The sequence below is a fragment of the Oreochromis niloticus genome, unplaced genomic scaffold (assembly GCF_001858045.2).
Source record: "Oreochromis niloticus isolate F11D_XX unplaced genomic scaffold, O_niloticus_UMD_NMBU tig00000795_pilon, whole genome shotgun sequence".
NCBI classification, from domain to species: Eukaryota; Metazoa; Chordata; class Actinopteri; order Cichliformes; family Cichlidae; genus Oreochromis; species Oreochromis niloticus.
Window position 1 is genome coordinate 397600 of NW_020327251.1, and position 25202 is coordinate 422801.

At 39.6% G+C, this 25202-nt stretch overlaps 1 protein-coding gene and 2 long non-coding RNA genes across 10 annotated transcripts in view; all 3 read left to right on the top strand.

Annotated features, from left to right (window-relative positions):
- LOC109199679 (eotaxin) overlaps positions 1 to 25202 on the top strand; it is a 367879-nt gene that overhangs the window by 339983 nt on the left and 2694 nt on the right. The window contains exons 1-5 of one of the 8 annotated variants that reach the window (XM_025904335.1): positions 16666 to 16908; positions 18352 to 18484; positions 18555 to 18616; positions 21418 to 21462; positions 21566 to 21676. In XM_025904335.1, coding sequence (XP_025760120.1) covers positions 21456 to 21462; positions 21566 to 21676 — 118 coding nt within the window. In that variant the 5' untranslated portion in view covers positions 16666 to 16908; positions 18352 to 18484; positions 18555 to 18616; positions 21418 to 21455. Of the gene's footprint in view, positions 1 to 16665; positions 16909 to 18351; positions 18485 to 18554; positions 18617 to 18709; positions 18842 to 21417; positions 21463 to 21565; positions 21677 to 25202 lie in introns of those variants that run through there. The other 7 variants (XM_025904336.1, XM_025904339.1, XM_025904337.1 and 4 more) reach the window with 7 other exon arrangements.
- LOC109199680 (uncharacterized) lies at positions 9327 to 9916 on the top strand. Its single transcript, XR_002059990.2, has 3 exons — positions 9327 to 9419; positions 9490 to 9551; positions 9643 to 9916. It is a non-coding gene; the product is annotated as an uncharacterized LOC109199680 (long non-coding RNA).
- LOC112844714 (uncharacterized) lies at positions 22101 to 23732 on the top strand. The gene is made up of 3 exons (XR_003217451.1): positions 22101 to 22804; positions 22931 to 23006; positions 23292 to 23732. It is a non-coding gene; the product is annotated as an uncharacterized LOC112844714 (long non-coding RNA).

The window sequence follows — 25202 nt, forward strand, 5'->3', positions numbered from 1 at the left end:
GGGCTCATATCGTTTTTGGTGACGTCAACGCAACACGGACCTTTCTTTCCAGGACGAGCTGAATCTGAGAGGTAGGAGGTTAAAAACTGATTTATCTGACCTGAGAAAGTCTGATTAGAAGGAAAGTTAACTCCAAGTTTAAAATGTGATGAAGCTCCATCACAAAACAAAACAAATGTTACCTGAAAATATGTGACAGTGAGCGAGCCTTTTTTGTGCCTCACTCTGTAAAAATTTTACACTTTGACAGATAATGAAAAAAATACTTTTAGTGATCAAAGTGCATAAAACAATCAACAAGTAACAATGTTTTCAGTTATTACACAGTGTGTTTTTTATAGATGAAGGCAGGCTGAGTGCATGTTTCTGTCTTCTAATGTCTCTGATAAAAAAAAGTACATGAACACATTTTTCTGAGGTTGTGAATCACATATTCTCAATACTCTCTTTATATATATTTCTATTATTTCTATAATAGAGGGTATGTGATCATTTGCTTTGTGTTTGTTTCCTGGATCACTGAGAAAGTTTCTATAAACACTTTTTAACAGAGGTCTCAGATTGTTCTGGCTGTTATGTTTTTCCAGTAAAGCATGTCGATTTCTTTTCCAGAGGAGGTGATAAGAAATGAGAAAAAGCTTCATTTGCTAGCAACGGTTATTATATCAATAAACATGACTATCCAGAGTCTAGGCTGTTAGAGGCTTCCCATGATGCACTTTTTTTCACTTATTATGTGTTTAAACATCACTCTCTGTTTAACGTGTTTTTATTAATCTCTGGATCTCTTTCACAGTATGTTTGTTGTACTGTCTTCTACCCCTCAGCCCAATACATCCCTACAGATGGTTGCCCCTCCCTGACCCTGGTTGTGTAGGTTTCTCCCTTCCCATTGTTGCTTACTCATGGGGAGTCATATGATTTTATCTGTATTATTGTATCTTTAATTATAAGAGTCAAAACATCTTTAGGTCACTTCTGCTGTGATTTGATATTATATAAATAAAACTAGATTATATTGAAAGTTAACAATGTTTAATCATACAAGACAGGGCTCTAGAATGCGACCAGTTTGGTCCCAAATGCGACCTTATTTCTTTTTTTTCTTTTTTTCTTTTTTCTTTTTTTCTTTTGTCTGTCCCATTTGGTTCTTAAGCCGTCAGAATTGTTGTCTGAAGACCAACAAGGATACCAAATGGATTTATTTTGCCAAATGGATCATCATGGCATTGCCGTATTGGTCCATTTGATCAAACTTTGTTGTTATTATTTATTTTATTTTCAGTTGTTACAGATGGGACAGACATGACGGGGGGATAGGAAAGGGAGAAAGAAAGAGAGGAAGGAAAAGAAAAACAGAAGGGAAAAGGGACAGTGAGAAAGGGCACTTACAAAGACAAAGAGAAAGAAAGAAAAAAAAATCTCCTGGATCACCTGTTGAGAGAAAAAGAAGAGAAGACAAGCAAAAAAACAAACAAAAACAAAGCAACATACTAAACACAACACCATCACGTTAATCTAGCTGAGTGTGAACAGCAGTAAATACTAAATATTGAAAGTTGTTGTGCAGCACGCAGGACAGACAGCGCACAATGTGCTTTGAAGTAGCAGCTAAGAAAGGTGTAGTTTATGTCTACGAACAGTGAACACCCGTGTGCACACCTGTGTGGATCAACGCGCTTGTATACAAAAGGTTTTCCCATGTAACGGTCTGCTAGAGGGTGTGGAGGCCCATAGCCCCGTCCCCCAGGGCATGAAGCAGGCATGGAGGAGATCCAGGCTCCAGACATCCAGAGGACCCAGAGTGCGAGAGCCCAAGGAGTACCACCGGAGGGGCATCCGTGCCACCTTCCTGGGAAGGGCTGAGGAGATCCCCAGACGAGGGGTCACCCAGTAGCCACGGAGCAGAAGCCAGAGGGGGCTGCACCGGCGTGCCCGCCGGCTCTGCCGGCAGCCAGCTGTGCCAGAGTGAACCGAGTTGCAGGCCCCGAGGCCGGAGGCCCGAGGCCCCCTTTGCCCGGAAGAGGCCTGACCGAGCGACAGGCATCGGGCCCCGCCAAGTAGCTATTGTATCTTTAATTATAAGAGTCAAAACATCTTTAGGTCACTTCTGCTGTGATTTGATATTATATAAATAAAACTAGATTATATTGAAAGTTAACAATGTTTAATCATACAAGACAGGGCTCTAGAATGCGACCAGTTTGGTCCCAAATGCGACCTTATTTCTCAGTGGTGCGACTAAAAAAATCCTAGGTTGCACCAGTGAGACCAGCCATTTGAGTAAAAAAAAAAAAGTCAATAACAATAATGCATTATACCCATATCGTGGTCTAAACCAATCAGAGATAGTCAAGGGCGGGACCTCTCTGATGCCCATGCCCAAGGTAAGATGTTCAGATATTGAGATATTTTAAGTTTAAATTTCAGCTCAGTGAGGCACTTTAAGCACAAGAACTTTTTCAATACCGTATTTTTCATATAATAAGGAACACTTAAAATCCTTTAATTTCTTCAAAAGTGTGCCTTATTTATGAATGCTGGTTGTGCTTACTGACCACAAAACAATTTTATGTGGTACACGACACTCAAAAATCTGCCAAAATGTTTTAGTGTGACTGTGGTAAGCTACGAAGCCGCACTGCTTGATGGATTGTTGGGGCATTGCAGCCTCACAGAGTAATACTTACTGTGCTTCAACATAATATTACCGTACTGTGTGTGTATAAGGACTCCAAAATTGCTCCTGTTTAGAGACATGCTTAAGAAGCGGATTTCAGACTCTGTCAGTCACGCAGTAGAACATGGGAATAGAGCAGCTGCGAGAGAATTCAACATTAATGACTCAATTGACAGAAGTGGAGGAAGCAAGAAGAATGAGCGGAGTAAAGTTTGACTTATCGGACTGTTTGGTTTTGCTTAATGCGCCTTATAATCTGGTGCGCCTTATGGTCCAAAAAATATGGTAACTTATCTTTCTTGTAGAAATGTGCTCCAAATAAAGAACTTTGTGTTGACAAGATCGTTAGTTTATCACTTACAAATCAATATTGTCTGTATAGGCAGCAATTTAAAAAAAAGCTGTGGTGTTAAGCAATGCAGTTGAAAACTTTGGGTGCACCGAACTTTTGTGCTGGTGCACCTAAGAAAAAAAGTTAGGCGCACCAGTGCAACCATGGCAAAAGTTAGTCTAAAGATGTGCAGGGAGCTGAATGTTGAACAGAATTACCCCATAGCTGCAACATATCACGTTCTACTCTTTGTGTCTCTGTATCACTCTCATTTCCTGCTTGTAGATGGTATTGTCACACTTAACCAGTGAGTCACAATGTATGCACCCCTCGCAGAAAAAACCCATAAAACTAAACAGCATCAAGATCTGGCTACAGAGTGAATTAGCTTGAAAGAAACCATTGCACACTGTGCCACCATAGTAAGTTTGGAGTTATGACAGTCAAAAGGGTGATGCAAATGATGCCGAGCATGCGAGCAGTCATACCCCCAAAAGTCAGAAGTGTAGCCCCCCCCCAATCACAAATAGATAGATGCCATTGTTTGAAAAAGTAATGCTTTGATTAATTTTATGTATTTTGTTCTCTTTTTTTTGTGCTTAAGAAAAGTGAGAGCATATTTACCTGCAGAGGAGTGGCAGCAGGAGGACAGCAGGAGGAGAGTGATGGAGAGGATCTTCAGTGACATTTTCACTGATGGTCTGGCTCACTGATCAGGTTGAAACTATATATGATTCAGATTTGGTTATTTATTGGTAAGTGCAGGAACATTCACAGGCAGCGCTCATGACAAGTTTTAACAGGTCTTTGTATGTGCATGATGTGGCATATCACAGCGCCGCCCCTTATCAGGGAGACTTTAGTATTTCAACATATCAACAGCACACTGAGAACTTCCAGAGAAACACATACACAAAGTTTGCAGACACTTAAATATAGTGTTCAAAACAGTTTATGTATTGTCACAAATGATGGATCTAATTCACCCGTTGATTATTGTTTATCCATTTTGATTGTGACTGTTTATCTCTTGCAGTTGTGCATCAGGCCTCAAGTGAAAAACAATAGTGAGTCATGATGCCTCTTAACGATCCTGATGCACATCCATTCACATTTGCATCATTTGTTGATGCTTGGCTGCTTATTTTTCATCTATAAATCCCCACAACTTAAACTTTTGCTTGTAATTTAAGCCATTAAACTCCCACTGAAAACTAAAGCAGTGAGACGCTCCCACTTTTATTTCATTTAGGTGCATTTTTGGCAGATGGTAACTTTCACACTCTGTTCTGGAGGAACTGTTTTATACAAATGTAATTGTGTTGACTGTTTAATCTCACACATGCAAAGATCAAACATTTCTAACGCAGACTAAATACCCACAGAAAAAGTGGTTTGGATATGCACAGCTAATTTCTCAGTTGAGGTGTTTGTGCTCATATGCTGTAATTGGTTTTCTCCAAGTGTGCTGTTGTGTATTATCACCAAACATCCACTTTGGTCTCATCTGTCCATATGACATTCTTCCAGATGTTTTTTAGTTGCCTGTAAAATAACATGTTACACCTCATTAGTGTTTTGCATTTTTTTCAATAATGCAGTAATGTAACTCATTAATGTTAGAACAGTTACAATTATATTGATTTATACTATCAGCATACAAAATGCTTTTTTCTACCTGTTCACTTGCGCTACAATCAACTGATTTCAGTTTGTGTGTGGGAGGAGGAACATGATGGTGCAGTACAGTGATACAGCTTTTGAAGAATACAGACATGGACATTACCTTTATTTTTATCACACAAAAGCACACGAGTATGATGGAAAACAGAGAAAAACTGCATTATATTGCTAACATAACTTAGCCTCTTTGCAAGCATCTGCACAGACAGCATGCTAACACAAAGCTAGCTAAGAAGTTGAGAGTATGCTAGCCACTGATCTTCAACAGGTAACAAAGGCAGTGATGAACAGGCAGTCGTGCAGCCTTGGGTTTTGCCTGTTCATATTCCTAGAAGGAACTTAACTTTTTTTTGTTGTTGTTGTTGTTGTCAGCTTTGTGTTCATAAGTAAATAAACAAACAATCCTATGTGAGTCCTCATCAGGGTAGGGATTGGTGCTGGTGTGTGGAACTGTAGGCTAAGTTAGGTTTATATTGTTAACTGGTAATTAAGTGAAACTTTGTGTTACTACTTCATCTATTACTACTTCATACAAATATTAGTGGCTTTTTATTAACTGGAATAATTAGAGGTTGTTTAAAGCCACATTTCCTGGGGTGCAGTTTCCCTGGTAGTGGTATTGCTTTCTTTCCCATTATCTCATTTTTTTTGCAGCAAGAGGAAGGTTTAGAGCACATACCTGCCTTAAAAAGCCCGTCATGAAAGTCTTTCAACATAATCAGTCTAAATGATTGTGAAACTTGCTTTGTGCCATTCCCCTTTCTTTTTATTTTGCTTGTTCCCACAAACTTTTATCCACTTTTTGCTAAGTTGCATTCTTTATCTGATGTGGTAATACATATTTGAGTTTATGTTACTTCCTGTTTAAACTACACTTTAAGAAATAGTCAAACCAAAGATAAGACAGCCACAAAAGCTTATTTCCTGTTTATTTAGTAGGAAATAGGTTTGTAAGAGACATGTTTCTTAATTTGATGGTCTGAGTGTCTAACTCCCCAGTATGACTGCTAAATGACAGATTAAATTTAATATTTCTATAAGTATATTTATGATGATCATATTAATAAAAACATTTACTTGATTACTCCCAAGAGAAAGTAATTTGTTACACTACTTGTTACATTACTTTTACTCTGTAAAATGTCGTGAAATGCACATCATATAATTAGCATTTAACTATATAAACCTAAGGCTACAGTCCCACATACATACATCCATCATCACTATCATCACTATCTTATTAAAGACACACATATGATGTGTCTCTTAGTATTTAAGTATGAACACAAAGGAACTGGACTACTTTCTGGTTCTCTACAAGAACTGGTTCTTGATTCCCATCCCTGTACCTCGGATACTGTACCTGTCTCCACCCAACTGCACATTTCTTTGTGTTGACCATGAGCCCCATCTACCTCAGGGACTCCAGCACTGTGGTCTGTTGTACATCCCCAGGTGTTACTGTGGATGATGGGAAAATCCAGGTATGTGGTGGTATATGCAGCATGTGAACGCAGAACCCAATCTATGAGGTGCAGGAAAGTAGCCGGGGCCGCCAACCCATGCCAATCCATCTCAGGACCTCTATGGGGCAAACTTAACTCAAATAAATGTGCATAATACTGGATTATTAGGCTCAACTGAAAACACCAAGGGAATCAGATTCTGGGAATGCATAAGGAGATTTTGTGTGAGTCTGGTGTATATTCAAGCAACTTCCCTCCCCATCCCCAACTGCCTCCCTCTACTCGTTCTACCCCAACGACGCACACATGTAGGGCCTTGGGGTGCAGGTGTGTCACCAGGGTGCAGGGGGAGGCATCCCCCCCGTCCCCTTCTGGCCTCAATTGTATTCCACAACCTAAACATCCACATTCCTCACACTTTCATAACACATACATATAAGTGTCACAGTTTGGGGGGGCAGACCGTGTGTAGGTGTGTGAGGATCTGAACTAGAACTAAACTGGGAAATAATAAATACTGAGATTCAACCATGAAACCTCAGAAGTAGGGATGGGTATCGAAACCCGGTTCTTGTTGCGAATCGGTTCCCACTGTTTCAATTCCTTGGAATTGTTTGCCATTTTTGCAAACGATTCCCTTATCGATTCCAGTCGCCCCGAATGACGTCACCACGTTGCGGAGCGTCATTTACCTGGCAGGAAACAGTGTTCTGGGAATCTATCCTACCTGACAAACCATCCTACCCGTTGTTTCTACGCATGCGCACAACACGAAATTCAGTGGCGAACCATCCTACCTATGTGAATATAAGCTACTAACATACTGTGATGGGTAAAATTAAGTGCCAAACCGTCCTACCTTTATAAATGTGACGTACAAGCATACTTTGACAGCTTTAATTAAGTGGAAAATCGTCCTACCTTCGTTAATATGAGCTAGAAGCATACTTTAACAGCTAAAATTAAGTGGCCAACCATCCTACCTTTGTGAATATGAGCTAGAAGCATAATTTTACAGCTAGAATTCAGTGGCAAATCATCTTACCTTTGTTAATAACAGCTAGAAACATACTCTGACGGGTAAAATTACGTGCCAAACCATGCTACTTTTGTGAATGTGACCTACAAGCATACTTTAACGACTAAAATGAAGTGGCAAACCGTTCTGGCTTAATAATTATGAGCTACAAGCATACTCTGATGGGCAATGTTAAGTGGCAAACCGTCATACATTTGTGCTGGAATTACTCTGTGACAGCACAAATGTGCATAAACTACTTACGGTAGGACGTTTTGCCAAAGTAGGTCGTTTTGTCAGAACACCGGCTGTTCAACACTCAATTCTCTCAAATTTATTTTACTCCTCTCAAATCTAGTCGATAAGCTTAACCTTACTATACTAAGCAGGTGTTACAAACGCATACACAAAACATATTTCATGTGGGGTATTTAGTCTGTGTTAGAAAATGGTGATCTTTGCATGTGTGTGTTGAAAGATAAAGACAGTCGACATGATTACATTTCTGTCACACATTTCCTCCAGAGCAGAGTGTCAAACTTATCTGATCATTTGCCAGAAGTACACCTAAATAAAATAAACAGTAACAGTGAGTTCTTTTGAGTTTCCAGTGGTAAAATAGCTTGATGCAAACATGAAACCTTAAACAATTGAATTACAAGCAAAAGTTTAAGTCGTGGGAATTTATAAGAAAAAATAAGCAGCATAAAAGTCTTCCAGTCATGCAAATGTTAATAGATGTGCATCTAGGCTGTTAAGGGGCAGCATGAGTCACTGAAAAACAGAAGTCAGTGGGTGATTTAGATTCATTACTCGTGACAATGCACAAACCATTGACATCAATCATCAGGCTTTACACCATATTTGAGTGTCTTTTAGTTTTCTAGCAAAGTCATCAATTCAGTGGGTTTTTGGAGGGGTGCATACATTGTGACTCATTGCATAAGGCATGAAAGCAGGAAATGAGAGATACGCAGAGAATGTATAAAATAATATCTTGCAGCTACGGGACAATATTTTTCACCATTCGGTTATCAGCACATCTGAACTTTGAAATCTTGATATATTAATCATTGCTAATAAATGGAGCTTAATGTTGGTCCTTATTCTCATCCTCTGGAAAAGAAATCAACATGCTTTGTTTGCAAATAATAACAAAAAAAAGCAACTTAAGACAGAATCAGTTTGGATTAGTTTGGTACAGCAGATATCTTCTTCAGAACATGAAGACGATGTTTCCCAACCGTTCATATTTCTATTTGATTCAATTTGGTTAAGAAAATAAATAAATATAATTAAAAATTAATCCTTGCAAAAATTGCAGGAACCAGATGCCAGATGATATCTCCAACTGTTGGATCAAGTCTCGCCTCTGCTAAAATATATTTATGGAAACGTTCTGAGTGATCCTGATAACAGCACAAAGCAAACAGTGACGTACCGTCTATTATAAACATAAGAACATTGAGAATATGTTCTCTATCATACCAAGACTATGTCTCCACTCAGTTACATATTCCATATATACAGGGTATGACTCCCCTTTGGTCACAGCAGGTGGATATTTCAAAGTAACCCACCTTTCTCTATCATATCGAGACTATCTGTCCAGCTTCAGGCTGCTTGGAGACAAGTTCTGATCAAACCATCACTGATTTCATGTCTATGCAGATATTGTATAGGTATGCTGTGGAGCATGGCCAGGCTAGCTGGAGTTTCTTTAAGAAATATCCACGTGCTGCACAAATAGGAGCATGTCATATGCTTTTTGAATCAGAGACATTTGAAGATAGAAACATTCTTTCAAATCTGTGGCAGAGCTCTGCAACAGCAAAACTTAATTCTGGGCCAAAGTTGGATTGGTTTTCATTCATTTTTTCTTTGAATCCCAACGACTATAAAAATCAAAGTTAACTAACATAATGCCCAAAGTGCCCAAAAGTACTTGAGGGCCCCAAGTGGTGAGAACATTGATTTATTGCACTTACTTGTTGATTGATTTGCACAAAAATGCCTGTTCACTGTAACATAATTTCAGGTCACATATTAAAAGTCATCCTCTGTTTAGTGATGTAAGACAAATCAGTTTTTAACCTTCTATCACTCAGATACTCATCGTCGTGGACCTGGAAGTACACCACCGTGCTGCGTTAACGTCACCAAAGACAATGTGAGCGCTGACGTGGTGGGGCAAACATATCGTGAGCAGGCTGCAAGGCATCACTGTGCGAAGGCTATAATGTAAGTCAGGACTCGTTGTCCTACATACAAACATATACAATCTCTATAATTTTCTGTCTTTTATTTCCAGTTTCAACACAAAAAATGGAAAACAACTTTGTGCTGATCCAGACGCTCAGTGGGTCAAAGATCGTAAGTCATGCTAAAAGAAACACACAGAAATAAATGCAAAGTATTTACAGAGAAAAACTGAAGCTCCTGCTTGTCTGTTTTTCCTCTCTAGTCACTGCCAAAATGAGGAAGGTGTGAAGCCTGTCTGCTGCATCAGTATTTCCAGTATTTCCATCACCTTTAACCTCCTGAAAGACCTGAACTCTTTCATGGCATGCATTTTTTATTTCTCTTTCATATTTGGGCATATTAGGACCCGATAAATGTAAAAACAAAGAATTACCAGATATTTCATTTTACCTGATTTTTGTTTCTAAGAAAAATGAGAGCCGCATATGAGGATATTCGTTTAAAATTTTGATTGAACAGCTGCAGTACAATGTCCTTGTAAGTAGACTTGTAGTCAAGACCGCCTAATCCGAGGACCAAGACAAGACCAAGACCAGAGGGTTTCGAGACCAAGACAAGACCAAGACCAAGTTGAGACGAGACCAAGACCAAGACCGAGACAAAAAAAGTCTTTAAACTGCAGCCAGATGCTGCTACGTTTACAGGTGTCAGGCGTATTTATGTGTTTTTGCTTTCGCACAGCCCTCCTCACCGCTGTCTACTGTGTCACTCACTTACTGAGAGGACAGACGGATGCTCCACTTGACTGTTGCGTCTCTCACCCTCTCTGTTTTTCACATAATGGTATTATCCTATATCCTCGCATGTGATTGGCCACAATATGGAGGGATTGGAGCATAGCTGAGCCACTGTGTGAGAGCTGAGCAGCGAAAGGAAATTAAGTGAGGGTAGAAATGACTGAAAGATTATTAGGCTCTGTTTTGAGTTTTGTTCAATAAAGAATGACTTCATGTAGGAAAAAAAAATATCACATATGCAGGACAAGGCAGAACAAAGTCGGGGCTGTATCAAGACACAAGGACTAAATTCTACCAAAGTACACTATTTAGATTCAGAAAAAGTTCATATAATTATTCACCCTTGTTGTGCAAACAAGCCTGCATAACTTAGTAAATATAGAATTGCAAATGGCACCAAATTGTATTCAAAATTGAGCCACACTTATGGAGCTCCACAATTCTTTTCCTGGTGTTTTGGTTGACATCTCTTGATTTTTCCCATGTCAAAGAAACAGGTTCTGGGCGTTTCTCAATATGCGTACTTGTGCGTACTTCCGTTCTCGTGTACTCGTGATACGTCATCAGTCGGAGACCAAGTACTGTTCCAATTCGAAGTACGCATCAAGCCGAGAACGCGAAAAAGTCCCGGATGTGTTCTCGCTCCGCCCGTTTTATCGAGCATGCATTGGTGTGGACTTGGTACAGCTAAATATCCCAGAATGCATTTCGTCCAAAACTCAACAGCGGACTCCCGGCACATCGTTTTCACCCCCCCCGCTCGCGGTCTTCTCACTACTCAGGTTAAAGAAACTCCAGCAGCTGTCTATAGTATTGAGTGTCCACTAAAATGAAAATAAAAGCGTTCTAACATCTCACCTGCTTGTTTTTATTAAGGTATGTACACGTATGTACATGTACACTATTTTTATTAATAGAGGTTTCACTACTGAGGTTAAAAATGATATATAAGTCACTTAGATCACTTCTAAATGTTAATGTTTGGTTTATTTCAGTGTTTTATTTGTTCCTGAGTAAACCGGTTTGGCTGTGATTAAAGTTAAGCTTCATAACATGTTACTCACAGTTAAATTAAGAGGGGACGGCAGTAAAAACTCCGGACCTGTAACATCATCACGTACGCAGGTGTTCCAATTGTACAAATCGCGAGTCCATGCTCGTGTTCTCGGCGAGTCCGTACTCCCGTGCGTTCTCGGCGAGTACGTACTCACCGAGAACGCGAGTACGTACTCAGTAAGTGAGTGACACAGTAGACAGCGGTGAGGAGGGCTGTGCGAAAGCAAAAACACATAAATATGCCTGACACCTGTAAACGTAGCAGCATCTGGCTGCAGTTTAAAGACTTTTTTTGTCTCGCCGAGAACGCGAGTACGTACTCGCGTACTTGAGAATTGAGAAACGGCCTCTGTGTTTTGCCTTATATGCATCCATAGGTGTGTCACCAATTTACTCACATGGACTAGAAGCTTCTTCAGCTCAGTTTTCTTATTAATTAACAATAAACTTGTATATGTACTCCTAAATTTGATGAAAGTGATTTAAATAGACAGCTCCCTCTTTTTATTCTGACATTTAACTAATTCAAAAGATATTTCAACATTTATTTATCTAAAACAAAAGTTTACTCTAAATTGATGTTTAACAGTAAAAAAAAAAGGTTTTATGTTTTCTCCCTAAAGTGTATGTAAATATCTGGTTTCATCTGTGAATATACTGCTGTGTATTGAAATTCCTCTTGTTTTGCATAGATATACTGAACAACATCCAAAGCATAATATATAAAATAACATCTACCTGAGTTTTTTCTTTAAAAGAAGCTCCTTATGTCCATTATTGTGTACATCAGTACACAATTGAAACCGATTTAGAGAGTTTGTTTAGCCGTGGAGGGTAAGAACTGAAAATATGAAATGTAAGCTAAGACTTTCTAAAAGATCAGCATTGTCGTTCGGCTTTTTATTTATCCATTTGTTGATTCACTCGAAGAGCAAGTAACGCAACCAAGTGATCAGTTTGACATCACTCTTTTGTGATACACTGTCATATTTACATCATTTGTACAGTACGAATGATTTGCTCTGGTACCTGGTCAAACTTAAGCTCTCCTCTGTCTGCAGCAAACTCGCAGGCAGCAGCTTCTCCCCCCTCGCTCACATGCGTGCTGTGCTCAGTCGCCTAGTGTCTGAGCTCGGATCATACCAAAATTAGGGGGAATTTACAACGGTGCGCTCTGCGCTTCGTGTGTTGTTTTTGTTTTATACAGTTGTCAGTCAGGCATCTAACTAACAAATTACACTCCAAAAGACCCCATGCTTCTGAAAAAAATGACCCGGGCTTAAGCCCAGTATGCCACTATTGTAATATTTGCTGCCATTTCTGCTGTCCTCTTGACCAACTTACTCTTACAAAAGACCTTTTTAATGTTAATAAGATTTTTTTAACTGCATAAATAAAGGTTATGTAAAAGTTGCTGCCAAAAACTGATTGCGCCTTGTACCTTGTTACACGAATGTTGTTTGTTGCTCAATATGACTTTGTGTCATCCATGACGGATACATTTGCCATATGTTTCACATATTATAGCCTAACAAGTTACTTATAGCAGTTTAAATACGAGCAATCAGTTTTTGGCAAATACCGGAAATCAGTTTTTGGCAGACAATCACATTTTGGCACAACACCAGTTTGGAAGCACGTAGCGAGGCTCCAAATGCTCAACCAGACCAGAGGTCTCGCACGCCACTGCCGCTCTATCACGTGACGCGTATTCCTCCGACGTGCTAAGGTTATGAGCTGGGTTAGGCCATGTCGCAAGTTTTGTGAGGTGCTTTTGTGACAATTAATGAATCGGATGCCTTTTTTAATTTTTCTCCGATATCCGATCCAGTAGTTTAGGTCAGTATCAGACCGATACCGATACGTAATATCGGATTGGTCCATCTCTAGTTTGGACTTGCTGTCATCAGCCATAATAAAGGCTCGCTTTTGGTTTAAAGTCCAGTTTCATCTTCTCGCCTGTGTCTGCTCCTGGGTCCTCACACACCTACACACGGTCTGCCCCCCCAAACTGTGACACTTATATGTATGTGTTATGAAAGTGTGAGGAATGTGGATGTCTAGTTTGTGGAATAAAATTGAGGCCAGAAGGAGACAGAGGGGGGATGCCTCCCCTGCACCCTGGTGACACACCTGCACCCCAAGGCCCTACATGTGGGCGTCGTTGGGGTAGAACGAGTAGAGGGAGGCAGTTGGGGATGGGGAGGGAAGTTGCTTGAATATACACCAGACTCACACAAAATCTCCTTATGCATTCCCAGAATCTGATTCTCTTGGTGTTTTCAGTTGAGCCTAATAATCCAGTATTATGCACATTTATTTAAGTTTGCCCCATAGAGGTCCTGAGATGGATTGGCATGGGTTGGTGGCTCCAGCTACTTTCCTGCACCTCATAGATTGGGTTCTGCGTTCACATGCTGCATATACCACCACATACCTGGATTTTCCCATCATCCACAGTAACACCTGGGCATGTACAACAGACCACAGTGCTGGAGTCCCTGAGGTAGATGGGGCTCATGGTCAACACAAAGAAATGTGCAGTTGGGCGGAGACAGGTACAGTATCCGAGGTACAGGGATGGGAATCAAGAACCAGTTCTTGTAGAGAACCAGTAAGTAGTCCAGTTCCTTTGTGTTCATACCTAAATGCTAACAAAAACATCTTATTTGTGTCTTTAATAAGATAGTGATTTGTGTTGGTATGTGGGACTGTAGCCTTAGGTTTATATAGTTAAATGCTAATTATATGATGTGCATTTCAGGACATTTTACAGAGTAAAAGTAATGTAACAAGTAGTGTAACAAATTAATTTCTCTTGGGAGTAATCAAGTAAATGTTTTTATTAATATGATAATCATAAATATACTTATAGAAATATTAAAATTAATCTGTCATTTAGCAGTCGTACTGGGGAGTTAGACACTCAGACCATCAAATTAAGAAACATGTCTCTTACAAACCCATTTCCTACTAAATAAACAGGAAATAAGCTTTTATGGTTGTCTTATCTTTGGTTTGACTATTTCTTAAAGTGTAGTTTAAACAGGAAGTAACATAAACTCAAATATATATTACCACATCAGATAAAGAATGCAACTTAGCAAAAAGTGGATAAAAGTTTGTGGGAACAAGCAAAATAAAAAGAAAGGGGAATGACACAAAGCAAGTTTCACAATCATTTAGACTGATTATGTTGAAAGACTTTTAAGGCAGGTATGTGCACGAAACATTCATCTTGCTGCAAAAAAATGAGAAAATGGGAAAGAAAGCAAAACCACTACCAGGGGAACTGCACCCCAGGAAATGTGACTTTAAACAACCTCTAATTATTCCAGTTAATAAAAAGCCACTAATATTTGTATGAAGTAGTAATAGATGAAGTAGTAACACAAAGTTTCACATAATTAACAATTAACAATATAAAACCTAACTTAGCCTACAGTTCCACACACCAGCACCAATCCCTATCCTGATGAGGACTCACATAGGATTGTTTGGTTTTGGTTTGTAAGGCAGGTATGTACACTAAACCATGTTCTTGCTGCAAGGAACAAAAATGGGAAAGAAAGCAATAGCACTACCAGGGAAACTGCACCCCAGGAAATGTGGCTTTAAACCAGTGGTTCTGAAAGTGTGTAGCCAGAGTTCTAACAGGTGCGCACGTTACCTGGCAGAAAACTCATGCAGAACTAATGTTTAACATCAGAACCACTTTTTCGCAGCAGTTACATTAACAATAGATGGGGCGTGAAAATATTTCTTCCTGCCATGTGGGGGATTATGTAAAAAGTTTGAAAACCACTGCTTTAAACAATTTCTAATGTTTCCAGTTAATAAAAAGTCACAAAGATTTATATGAAGCAGTAATATATAAGGTAATAAAACCAAGTTTCACTTAATTACCAGTTAACAATATAAACCTAACTTAGCCTACAGTTCCACACACCAGCACCAATCCCTACCCTGATGAGGACTCACATAGTATTGTTTGTTTATTTACTTATGAACACAAAGCTGACAACAAAAAATAAAGTTAAGTTCCTTCTAGGAGTATAAACAGGCAGAACCCAAGGCTGCACGACTGACTGTTCATCACTGCCTTTGTTACCTGTTGAAGATCAGTGGCTAGCATGCTCTCAACTCCTTAGCTGGCTTTGTGTTAGCATGCTGTCTGTGCAGATGCTTGCAAAGAGGCTAAGTTATGTTAGCAATATAATGCCGTTTTTCTCTGTTTTCCATCATACTCGTGTGCTTTTGTGTGATAAAAATAAAAGTAATGTCCATGTCTGTATTCCTCAAAAGCTGTATCACTGTACTGCACCACCATGTTCCTCCTCCCACACACAAACTGAAATCAGTTGATTGTAGCACAAGTGAACAGGTAGAAAAAAGCATTCTGTATGCTGATAGTATAAATCAATATAATTGTAACTGTTCTAACATTAATGAGTTACATTACTGCATTATTGAAAAAATACAAAACACTAATGAGGTGTAACATGTTATTTTACAGGCAACTAAGAAACATCTGGAAGAATGTCATATGGACAGATGAGACCAAAGTGGATGTTTGGTGATAATACACAACAGCACACTTGGAGAAAACCAATTACAGCATATGAGCACAAACACCTCAACTGAGAAATTAGCAGTGCATATCCAAACCACTTTTTCTGTGGGTATTTAGTCTGCGTTAGAAATGTTTGATCTTTGCATGTGTGTATTGGAAGATTAAACAGTCAACACAATTACATTTGTATAAAACAGTTCCTCCAGAACAGAGTGTGAAAGTTACCATCTGCCAAAAATACTCCTAAATGAAATAAACGTGGGAGCGTCTCACTGCTTTAGTTTTCAGTGGGAGTTTAATGGCTTAAATTACAAACAAAAGTTTAAGTTGTGGGGATTTATAGATGAAAAATAAGCAGCCAAGCATCAACAAATGATGCAAATGTGAATAGATGTGCATCAGGATCATTAAGAAGCATCATGACTCACTATTGTTTTTCACTTGAGGCCTGATGCACAACTGCAAGAGATAAACAGTCACAATCAAAATGAAAAAACAATAATCGACGAGTGATTTAGATCCATCATTTGTGACAATACATAAACTGTTTTAAACACTATATTTAAGTCTCTGCAAACTTTGTGTAACCTTAAACAATTTAATTGAAATTACAAGCAAAAGTTTAAGTTGTGGGAATTTATAAGACAAAATAAGCCTCCATGTGCATCAAGACTGTTAAGGGGCTTCATAAGTCACTGAAAAACAAAAGTCAGTGGGTGATTTAGATTCATTACTCATGACTGTTGATATCAATCATCAGGCTCTACACCATATCTGAGTGTCTGTGAACTTTGTGTGTGCGAGGCTGTTTCTCAGAAAGCTCTCAGTGAGATGTTGATAGGTTGAAATACTGAAGTCTCCCTGATAAGAGGCAGATGTGTGATATGCCACACCACACACACAAATACACAGACTTATAAAAACACCTCATCAGTTATGCCTGCATGTGTTCCTGCACTTACCAATAAATAACCAAACACGAATCAACTCATAGATTTTGACTCTGATCAGTGAGCCAGACCACCGGTGGAAATGTCTGTGAAGATCCTCTCCATCACTCTCCTCCTGGTCTCGATGTGTGTGAGCTGCCACTCCTCTGAAGGTAACTGTGCTCTTACTTTTATAAAAAATTAGAAAAAAATAGATAAAATAGATTATTTGATCGCAGCAATGACTATCTCCAACAATGGCTTCTACCTGTTTGTGAATAATGTGCACTTATGACATTTTGTGTTTTATTGGGCAGGACCACTGTGCAAAGACCACAAACCTTTACATCAGTCATATTCTGGTATCTGCTCAGTCTATAATTGTAACATTTTTTTCCAGCATGTACTCGACTTCTACCCACCAAGCATCCCTGGAAGCTGTTTTCTGGCCTAAGTTTTGTTAGTCAGTGATAGCATTTTAAAAGGCGTCCTTTACGTCTACATTTAGAAGAAGTCTTGGAGATTTTTTCAAGTACAACATTCACCTGATTTTTTTTCCATTGCTGGACTGATTGACAGCCACACCATATCCATTCACGCTATACTGCTTACCATTAACAATGTTTATACCTTTTATGTTTATCTACATGCAAACTTTTGTTTTCTGTCACTTATGGGCTTATGTCTCATGCTACGTTGCATGCCAGGCATATGTTGTAAGACACTTAAACTATCATAACTGCCAACTTATTAGTGTGGCACAGTGGGTTCAGTGGGTTCTTTCAAACAAATTCACTCTGTAACTAAATCTCACTGCTTTAATTTAGTTTTCTAGTAAAGTCATCATTTCAGTGGGTTTTTGGAGGGGTGCATACATTGTGACTCATTGCATAAGGCATGAAAGCAGGAAATGAGAGAGACGCAGAGAGAGTATAACATAATATCTTGCAGCTACGGGACAATATTTTTCACCATTCAGTTAACTAACATAATGCCAAAACTGCCCAAAAAGTGCTTGAGGGCCTCCAAGTGGTGAGAACATTGATTTATTGCACTTACTTGTTGATTAATTTGCACAAAACAAAAAATGCCTGTTCACTGTAACATAATTTCAGGTCACATTTTAAAAGTCATCCTCTGTTTAGTTATGTAAGGAGTTTCATATTTTAAAACTAGATTTAAATTTTATTTTCCTTCTAATTAGACTTTTCTCAGGTAAGAAAAATCCATTTTTAAGGAGCTTGGAAAGAAAAGCGTCTGGACTTCTTTGAGTTGCTTGAAGACGTTTCACCTCTTCTTCAGTTCTAAGGGTCAATTGGTGGGGAGTCCCAGATTTAAACCCAGTGGGAGTTTCCCCCCCAAAGAGGGACAAAGGACCCCCTGATGATCCTCTACCTAATCACATGAGCCAAGGTGTGAAAGCGGGTGGGGGTCCTAATCAGCCAGGGTTTCGGGTGAGCTCACCCGAACTGAAGAAGCTTCTCGGATGAGAGGTGAAACGTCTTCAAGCAACTCAAAGAAGTCCAGACGCTTTTCTTTCCAAGCTTCTTAGACTACGATGACCTGGATGACTGAGAACCTTCACAGACATCCATTTTTAAGCTTTTATCTCTCAGGTACTCATCGTCATCATCCTGGACCGTTTCCACCATGCTGCCCTGCAGTCACCAAAGGCAATATGACTGCTGACGTGGTGGGGCAAATATATCATAAGCTGGCTGCAAGAGGACACTGTGTGAAGGCTATAATGTAAGTCAGTACACGTTGTTCTACATACAAACATATACAATCTCTATAATTTTCTGTCTTTTATTTCCAGTTTTAACACAAAAGATGGAAAACAACTTTGTGCTGATCCAGACGCTCAGTGGGTCAAAGATCGTAAGTCATGCTAAAAGAAACACACACAGAAATAAATGCAAAGTATTTACAGAGAAAAACTGAAGCTCCTGCTTGTCTGTTTTTCCTCTCTAGTCACTGCCAAAATGAGGAAGGTGTGAAGTATATATATTATATATTCTTCCTTTAGGCTGTATCATTAGCGGTTTCAAAATTATTTCCTACCATCTGTATGCAGACGATATCCAATTATACCTCTCCTTTAAACCTTGGGAATTAGATAAATCATCAACTCTAAAGGACTGTCTTAACGAAATTAATGTTTAGATAACAAACAATTTTTTGCAGCTGACAAGGCTGAGTGTTTAATAATTGCCCCAGAGAGTATCAAGCCCCAAATTAGTCAACATCTGGGTCCTTTCTCATCCTCAATAAAAGCTATAGCTCGGAATCTTGGGATAATTTTTGATCAATCTCTGTGTTTTGATGTTCATATCAAGTCTGTTACCTTCTCCTGCTTTTTTCACTTACAGTTTTTTCTGATTGTTTAAGCACATTTTTTGTAACTATTGGCTATTTTTGCAAAACTCTACACACAAATAAGAAAACCTGTCACCCAATTATCAAAACATTGTAGTTCTCTTGCAAAAGCGAACACAGCCAGATTAACTCTTCACACCTTCGTAAAAATGGTGTTTTCGTATCAAACAGTACACACAAGCCATCATCTACTAAGCACACAATGCGGCAACTGCACACTGATGGTATGAATACAAAACACATCTGACTTTTGCTTTCTCTGTGCACAAGGTAGGCTATGTCAGATTGAGCTCATACTTTTGTCATAGATCCGTAAGCATAGAGGGATCCAAATTTCAAGTACTGGTTTTTATTCACACACATCAAAACAAACACAAGTGTTTATTTCCAAGTATAGGATTATTTGCAATCGCCATAATGACTATATGGGTTTCTTGGTCTGCAGTGAACATGCTTCCTCTGCCCCCAGCATCTGGTCGTCTAGCAATTCTGTAAAGTAACAATTTCAGTATTTTTACATCTATGCTATTGTTGTGTTTCTCATTAGCATGGCAGTGCTACAAGTCTTAGTGCAAAGTGACTGTACTAACCAACTGTCATTTCAAAATGTCCTTATGATGCTTGCTACAGTGTAGCGGCTCGAGTTAGGCTGAACCCGTTGGCCAGCTTCCCTCAGCGTCACTCCATGGTTGATTACATGGTCCACTATTGTAGCTCTGATGTCATCAGCAATTCTATTTCTTACTCTTCTTACCCTTCCTCTCCCCCCTCCTCTCCCCCCTCCTCGTCCTCCTCTTGCTCCTCCTTGTCCTTGTCGTCCTCTTCATCCTACTTCTTCCCCTCCACGTCCTCTTCCTCGGCCTCCTCTATTTCTCACTCTTCCTGCTCCCTCCATTGTACTCCACACACAGAGCTTACCTGTAGCTTATTCATAGTGCTTAGGCTGATTGCAAAGTGAACTAATTATCTAAAAAAGTTTTCACATGTGACAGTGTGCCAGACAGTTGGCAAAATAGTGTTAATGATAGCCATATATGTGTATAGTTTTGCTAGGAGTGTGTTGGAAATTTGGTAATTGAGTGTAAGCAGTGAGTTGTGTTTAAAGTTCTGCAAAGTGTGTGTTACAAAATGGCAAACTGAGTGCAAAGCAGTGTTTGTGCTTTTAGTTTTGCAAACTCAGTGAGTGGTTTTGCTATAAGTATTGATAGTTTTAGAAATTGTGCTATAAGAATCACAGTTAGGGTTTAAGCATTCAGAAAAAACTGTAAGAAATCTTGCTAAACTTGGGACTATTGTCTCCAAAGGCAAAATAGAGATGCTTGTCCATGTTAGACTATTGTAATGCACTCTTTTCCTGTCTGTCTAAGGCTTCCTTAAATCGCCTTCAAGTGGTCCAAAATGCCGCAGCAAGGCTTTTAACCCACAGTAATAAATTCTCCCATATCACTCCCATGTTAAAATCCTTGCACTGGCTTCTGGTTGGGTACAGATATCAGTTCAAAATCCTTACTTTGACGTTTATGTCTTCACGAGGTGAGGCCCCCACCTATATCAGTGAGCGTCTTCAACCCTATTCTCCAAAGTGTAAGGATTGGTTGACTCTGGCTCCCAGAAGAGCCCCGGGAACTCTTGTGTCATCTTTGCAAGCCTCCACAATGATATATTTTTTAATCTTAAAAAAAACTGGAGATTTCCCACTTACCACCAGAAAGAGACCAAGTACCACTAGTGGTACCCGTACCACAGTTTGAGAACCACTGCTCTAGTTCCCTTCTTGGAAAAGTCACATGTCCTATCAGGGACTGTAAGGTTGTGACTGTAAAATTCAAAGTGAATTAACATATTGCATCACCTAACTGCCCAACAAATTACTCACAGGGCACCAAGTGGTGAAAATGTTGATTTGTTTGACTTACTTGATTGATTGGCACAAATAAAAAAACTGTTCAATGCCACATTATTTCAGATCAAATTCCAAAATCCATTTTCTATTTAGTGATTTAAGGAGTTTCATATTTTAAAACTAGATTTAAATTTGATTTTTCTTCTAATTAGACTTTTCTCAGATAAGACAAATCAGTTTTTAACCTTCTAACTCTCAGGGGCTTGTAGTCCTCGAAATATACTACCGTGCTGCTCTGCAGTCACCAAAGGCAATATGAGTGCTGAAGTGATGGGGCAAACATATCATGAGCAGGTTGCAAGACCACACTGTGTGAAGGCTATAATGTAAGTCAGCACATGTTGTCCTACATACAAAGTAACACATGCAATCACCATAATCTTCTTTTTTTCATTTACAGTTTGAACACAAAAAAGGGACAACTTTGTGCTGCTCCAAATGCTCAGTGGGTCAAGGATCATAAGTTTTGCTAACACAAATACACACAGATATGAAAAGTATTTGCGGAGATGAACTGAAGCTCCTCTTCATCTCTCTCTCCTCTACAGTCATTTGCAAGATGAGTGGAGTGTGTCCCACAAAGGCTCCAGTCCGTGATGAAACATTGAACCTCTTCTGCCACACCAGGATCTGCTCATACCCACAAAGCAATCCCTCGGGTGGGTTCCTCTGGGAAATTCAGTTTCCAGTAGCACAGCACCGACAGAAGTTGCATGTTACAGATACAATAAGGGGAATGAGAGTAAGGATATAAGCATAAATATACCATATATACACATATATAAATACAGAATATATAATAGAGATAAATAGGATTACCAGTGGATTGCACATTTGAGTGAGTATATTGCACAGTGATTATTGCACAGTCGAATATAAGAAAAAAAAATGCAAATATTGCACAGTGTAAAAAAGCACTACAGCTCAGTTGTTCCCGCCCTCCCTTGTCCCCCTGTTTCCCCTCCCTCTCCCCTCCAGTGAGGAGTTAAACAGCTTGATGGCGTGTGGGACAAAGGAGTTTTTAAGTCTGCTGGTTTTTCAGAAGCAACCTGTCGCTAAATAGGCTCCTCTGATTGTTTACCACCGTGTGTAGAGGATGTCCAGCATTGTCCATAATGTCCAGCAGTTTCTTTAATGTCCTTTTCTCTGCCACTGTCACCAGAGTGTCCAGCTTCATGCCGACCACAGAGCCCGCCTTCCTGATTAGTTTCTGGGCCAGGCCTGGCGTAGATGGCACTGTTTATGTGATGGCATGCCACAGCTGGCCCATTGTGGTTTGGTTTATGTGGCCCAGGCTCATAGAAAACAGTGTGAATGTGAGTGTACACTTTATCCAAAACCTAGTGAGGGTTTAGTCACGTTTACCACTGGGTGGCTGTAGCTCAGGTCGTCCAGCAGGTCAACTGTTGATCGGAAGGTTAGTGGTTTGATCCCTGGCTCCTCCAGTTTTCATGTCAAGCATGTGAATGTGTACGCATGTAGTTAGGAAGCACTCATGTAACCCATATTTAAGGATGGCTTGGATAAAATATACCAAAATGAAAAAAGGACCATTAATCCTAGCAGTACACTCTGTTTATAGTGAATAAGCCATAGGTGCAGCAGTTAAAGAGTTAACTGCTCTGGTGTAGGCGTGTGTTGCTCTAAGCCAATGAGCTGCTGAAATGTGGTGCAGGGTCCCGCCTGCCATCTCCGTCTGGGAGAGCACAGGCTTTTCCTTCTCTCTCTCGCGAATCCTCCATGAGCACGCTAGCAAGGAAAAAGACACGGCGATTCACTGAAACGAGGTATGAAAAAAAGTAATATAAACGGGAGAGTTAGCACTCGCTGCTTATGAACGATCGTTTTATCGTATGTGTACTGCTAAAACAAGTAATTAGCTGGTTCGTTTTTACATTGTTTGGTCGACGAAGGTCGGGAGTTAGAGACGACGCCAATTCATCATTCCTGCGCCATCTCGCGCTGCTCCGCCTTTCTTTTCTGAGATCGGTGAGCTAAGTATTTTAATAGTTCATTGCTTATCTGCACTTTTCATGAGTTCTTTGCAAGCAAAATGTTCCAGTGTTTATTGGATAATTGTTTAAAAATATTTTGTGGAAAACTTTATTCAATCTACTGAAAAACAGCATTTGAAGCAAATGCACAGTGTGTGCTTTACTGTTTATTTTCAATTTGTAACATGGGTAACGTTGCAAATAATACATTTTAGGTGATAGGACTTTGAACTGTGATTATATGAGAACTTAATGTGTCCTATGACACTGTCGTTGACAGGTCAGGTTTTTTTTGTTTCCCTTTGTATCTTCCTTTTGATGCATTGCAACGGATCCGGTAATCGATGGCGAGCCAACCCCGTTGATGGACCAATTGACTTTGTTCTGTGCTGCACAGCAGAGTGTGGTAGGCCAGTTGCAACAAAACAAAAACACACCACGCCACTTTGAACTTGCTGTTCCCTTTCTTCACACACATCCCCCTGGACTTACGGACGGTTTATTTTAAGGACTTTTCACGGACTCTACACATCCCACGAACAGGAAGGGAAGTGGGTGTGGGCGGTTGGATCCATGTTTCCAGCTTAATGGTTGTTGTACTTTATTAACAAAGTCTATGAAGATACAACCAAGTGTTGTTATTTGGATTTTGCTAAGTGATATTGTGGTTCATTTTGGAAGTGAACTTTGTACATTTAGAAGGGTGCACCCAGGTAAGGTTTCTTTTTTTTGTGATCACTGTGATTGTGCCACAGGGTTGTCACTGAGGAAAATACTGGTACCAAAAGGAGACTTTTATTTGTAATGTTTTGTATGTTTGTCATATTTTCTTCCTTTTGTTTCTCGATGAGTAAAAATACAAAGCCGGCATTTTCAAAACTCACAGTCGCCTGAGTCTCATTCAGTTTGCCTCTCCTGTACGTAGCCGAACCTACTGGTCCAAAGCAGTGAGCTCTTTTGCATCAAATTTGGGTGAAGTACCTTTCGGTCTTAGAGTATTAGAGACACATTAGTGTTACACTCAGTTTAGAGAAAGTGTGTGATTGGGTGACTGTGCGATTTTGTATAGAGCACTTCGAGTAATCCGGGAGAGTAGAAAAGCGGTATATAAGAATCAGTCCATTCTCTCTCTGAAGAGTGTTTCGTCATGTTGCTTTTGCACTATTATGTTCCAGCACATGTTGTTATTACATGGCTTGATTAAGGTACACATTAGGCTGACATCTGGGGCCAGAGCTGAAACTGTTCTGGGGCAGCACAGGGCAACCAGTGTGTCTGCAACTGGCCTTTTTTATTTTTACTTTAACCTTTACTTAACCATTGAGATTAAAAACCTCTTTTTCAATGGAGACCTGGCCAAGATCCATCTTCAACAAAGGTGCCTTGACTTTCTGCAATAAACACTTCTGGAACTTTGTCCTTTGAACCAATGAGATAAAGACGACGATTTTTAGCTATAGTGCACAGCATCACATTTATTGAAACTAAACACAGCATGTGAGCACAAATAGAGCACAGCAACCACAGCAACAGTATATTAGAGTCAAATGTGAGGCCATCTGTCTGAAAGTTTATGCTTGCCCTGTTGGTTCATGCAACAGGGTTCATGATCCCAGGCACCCCAAAAAGTCATGCCCCCATGTTTAAGTCTGAATGAAAGAAATGGTATAGCTAATGCAGCTATGAGGGGGGAAATTAGCAACGCATACACAAACCATATTTCATGTGGGGTATTTAGTCTGTGTTAGAAAATGGTGATCTTTGCATGTGTGTGTTGAAAGATAAAGACAGTCGACATGATCACATTTCTGTCACACATTTCCTCCAGAGCAGAGTGTGAAACTTATCTGATCATTTTCCAGAAGTACACCTAAATAAAATAAACAGTAACAGTGAGTTCTTTTGAGTTTCCAGTGGTAAAATAGCTTGATGCAAACATGAAACCTTAAACAATTGAATTACAAGCAAAAGTTTAAGTCGTGGGAATTTATAAGAAAAAATAAGCAGCATAAAAGTCTTCCAGTCATGCAAATGTTAATAGATGTACATCTAGGCTGTTAAGGGGCATCATGAGTAGGGATGGGTATCGTTTAGGTTTTATCCGATACCGGTGCCAAACCGGTACTTTTGAAACGGTGCCGGTGCTTAAAGAATGGAGAACACAAAATTGGTCCAAAAACGTCTCATGTTC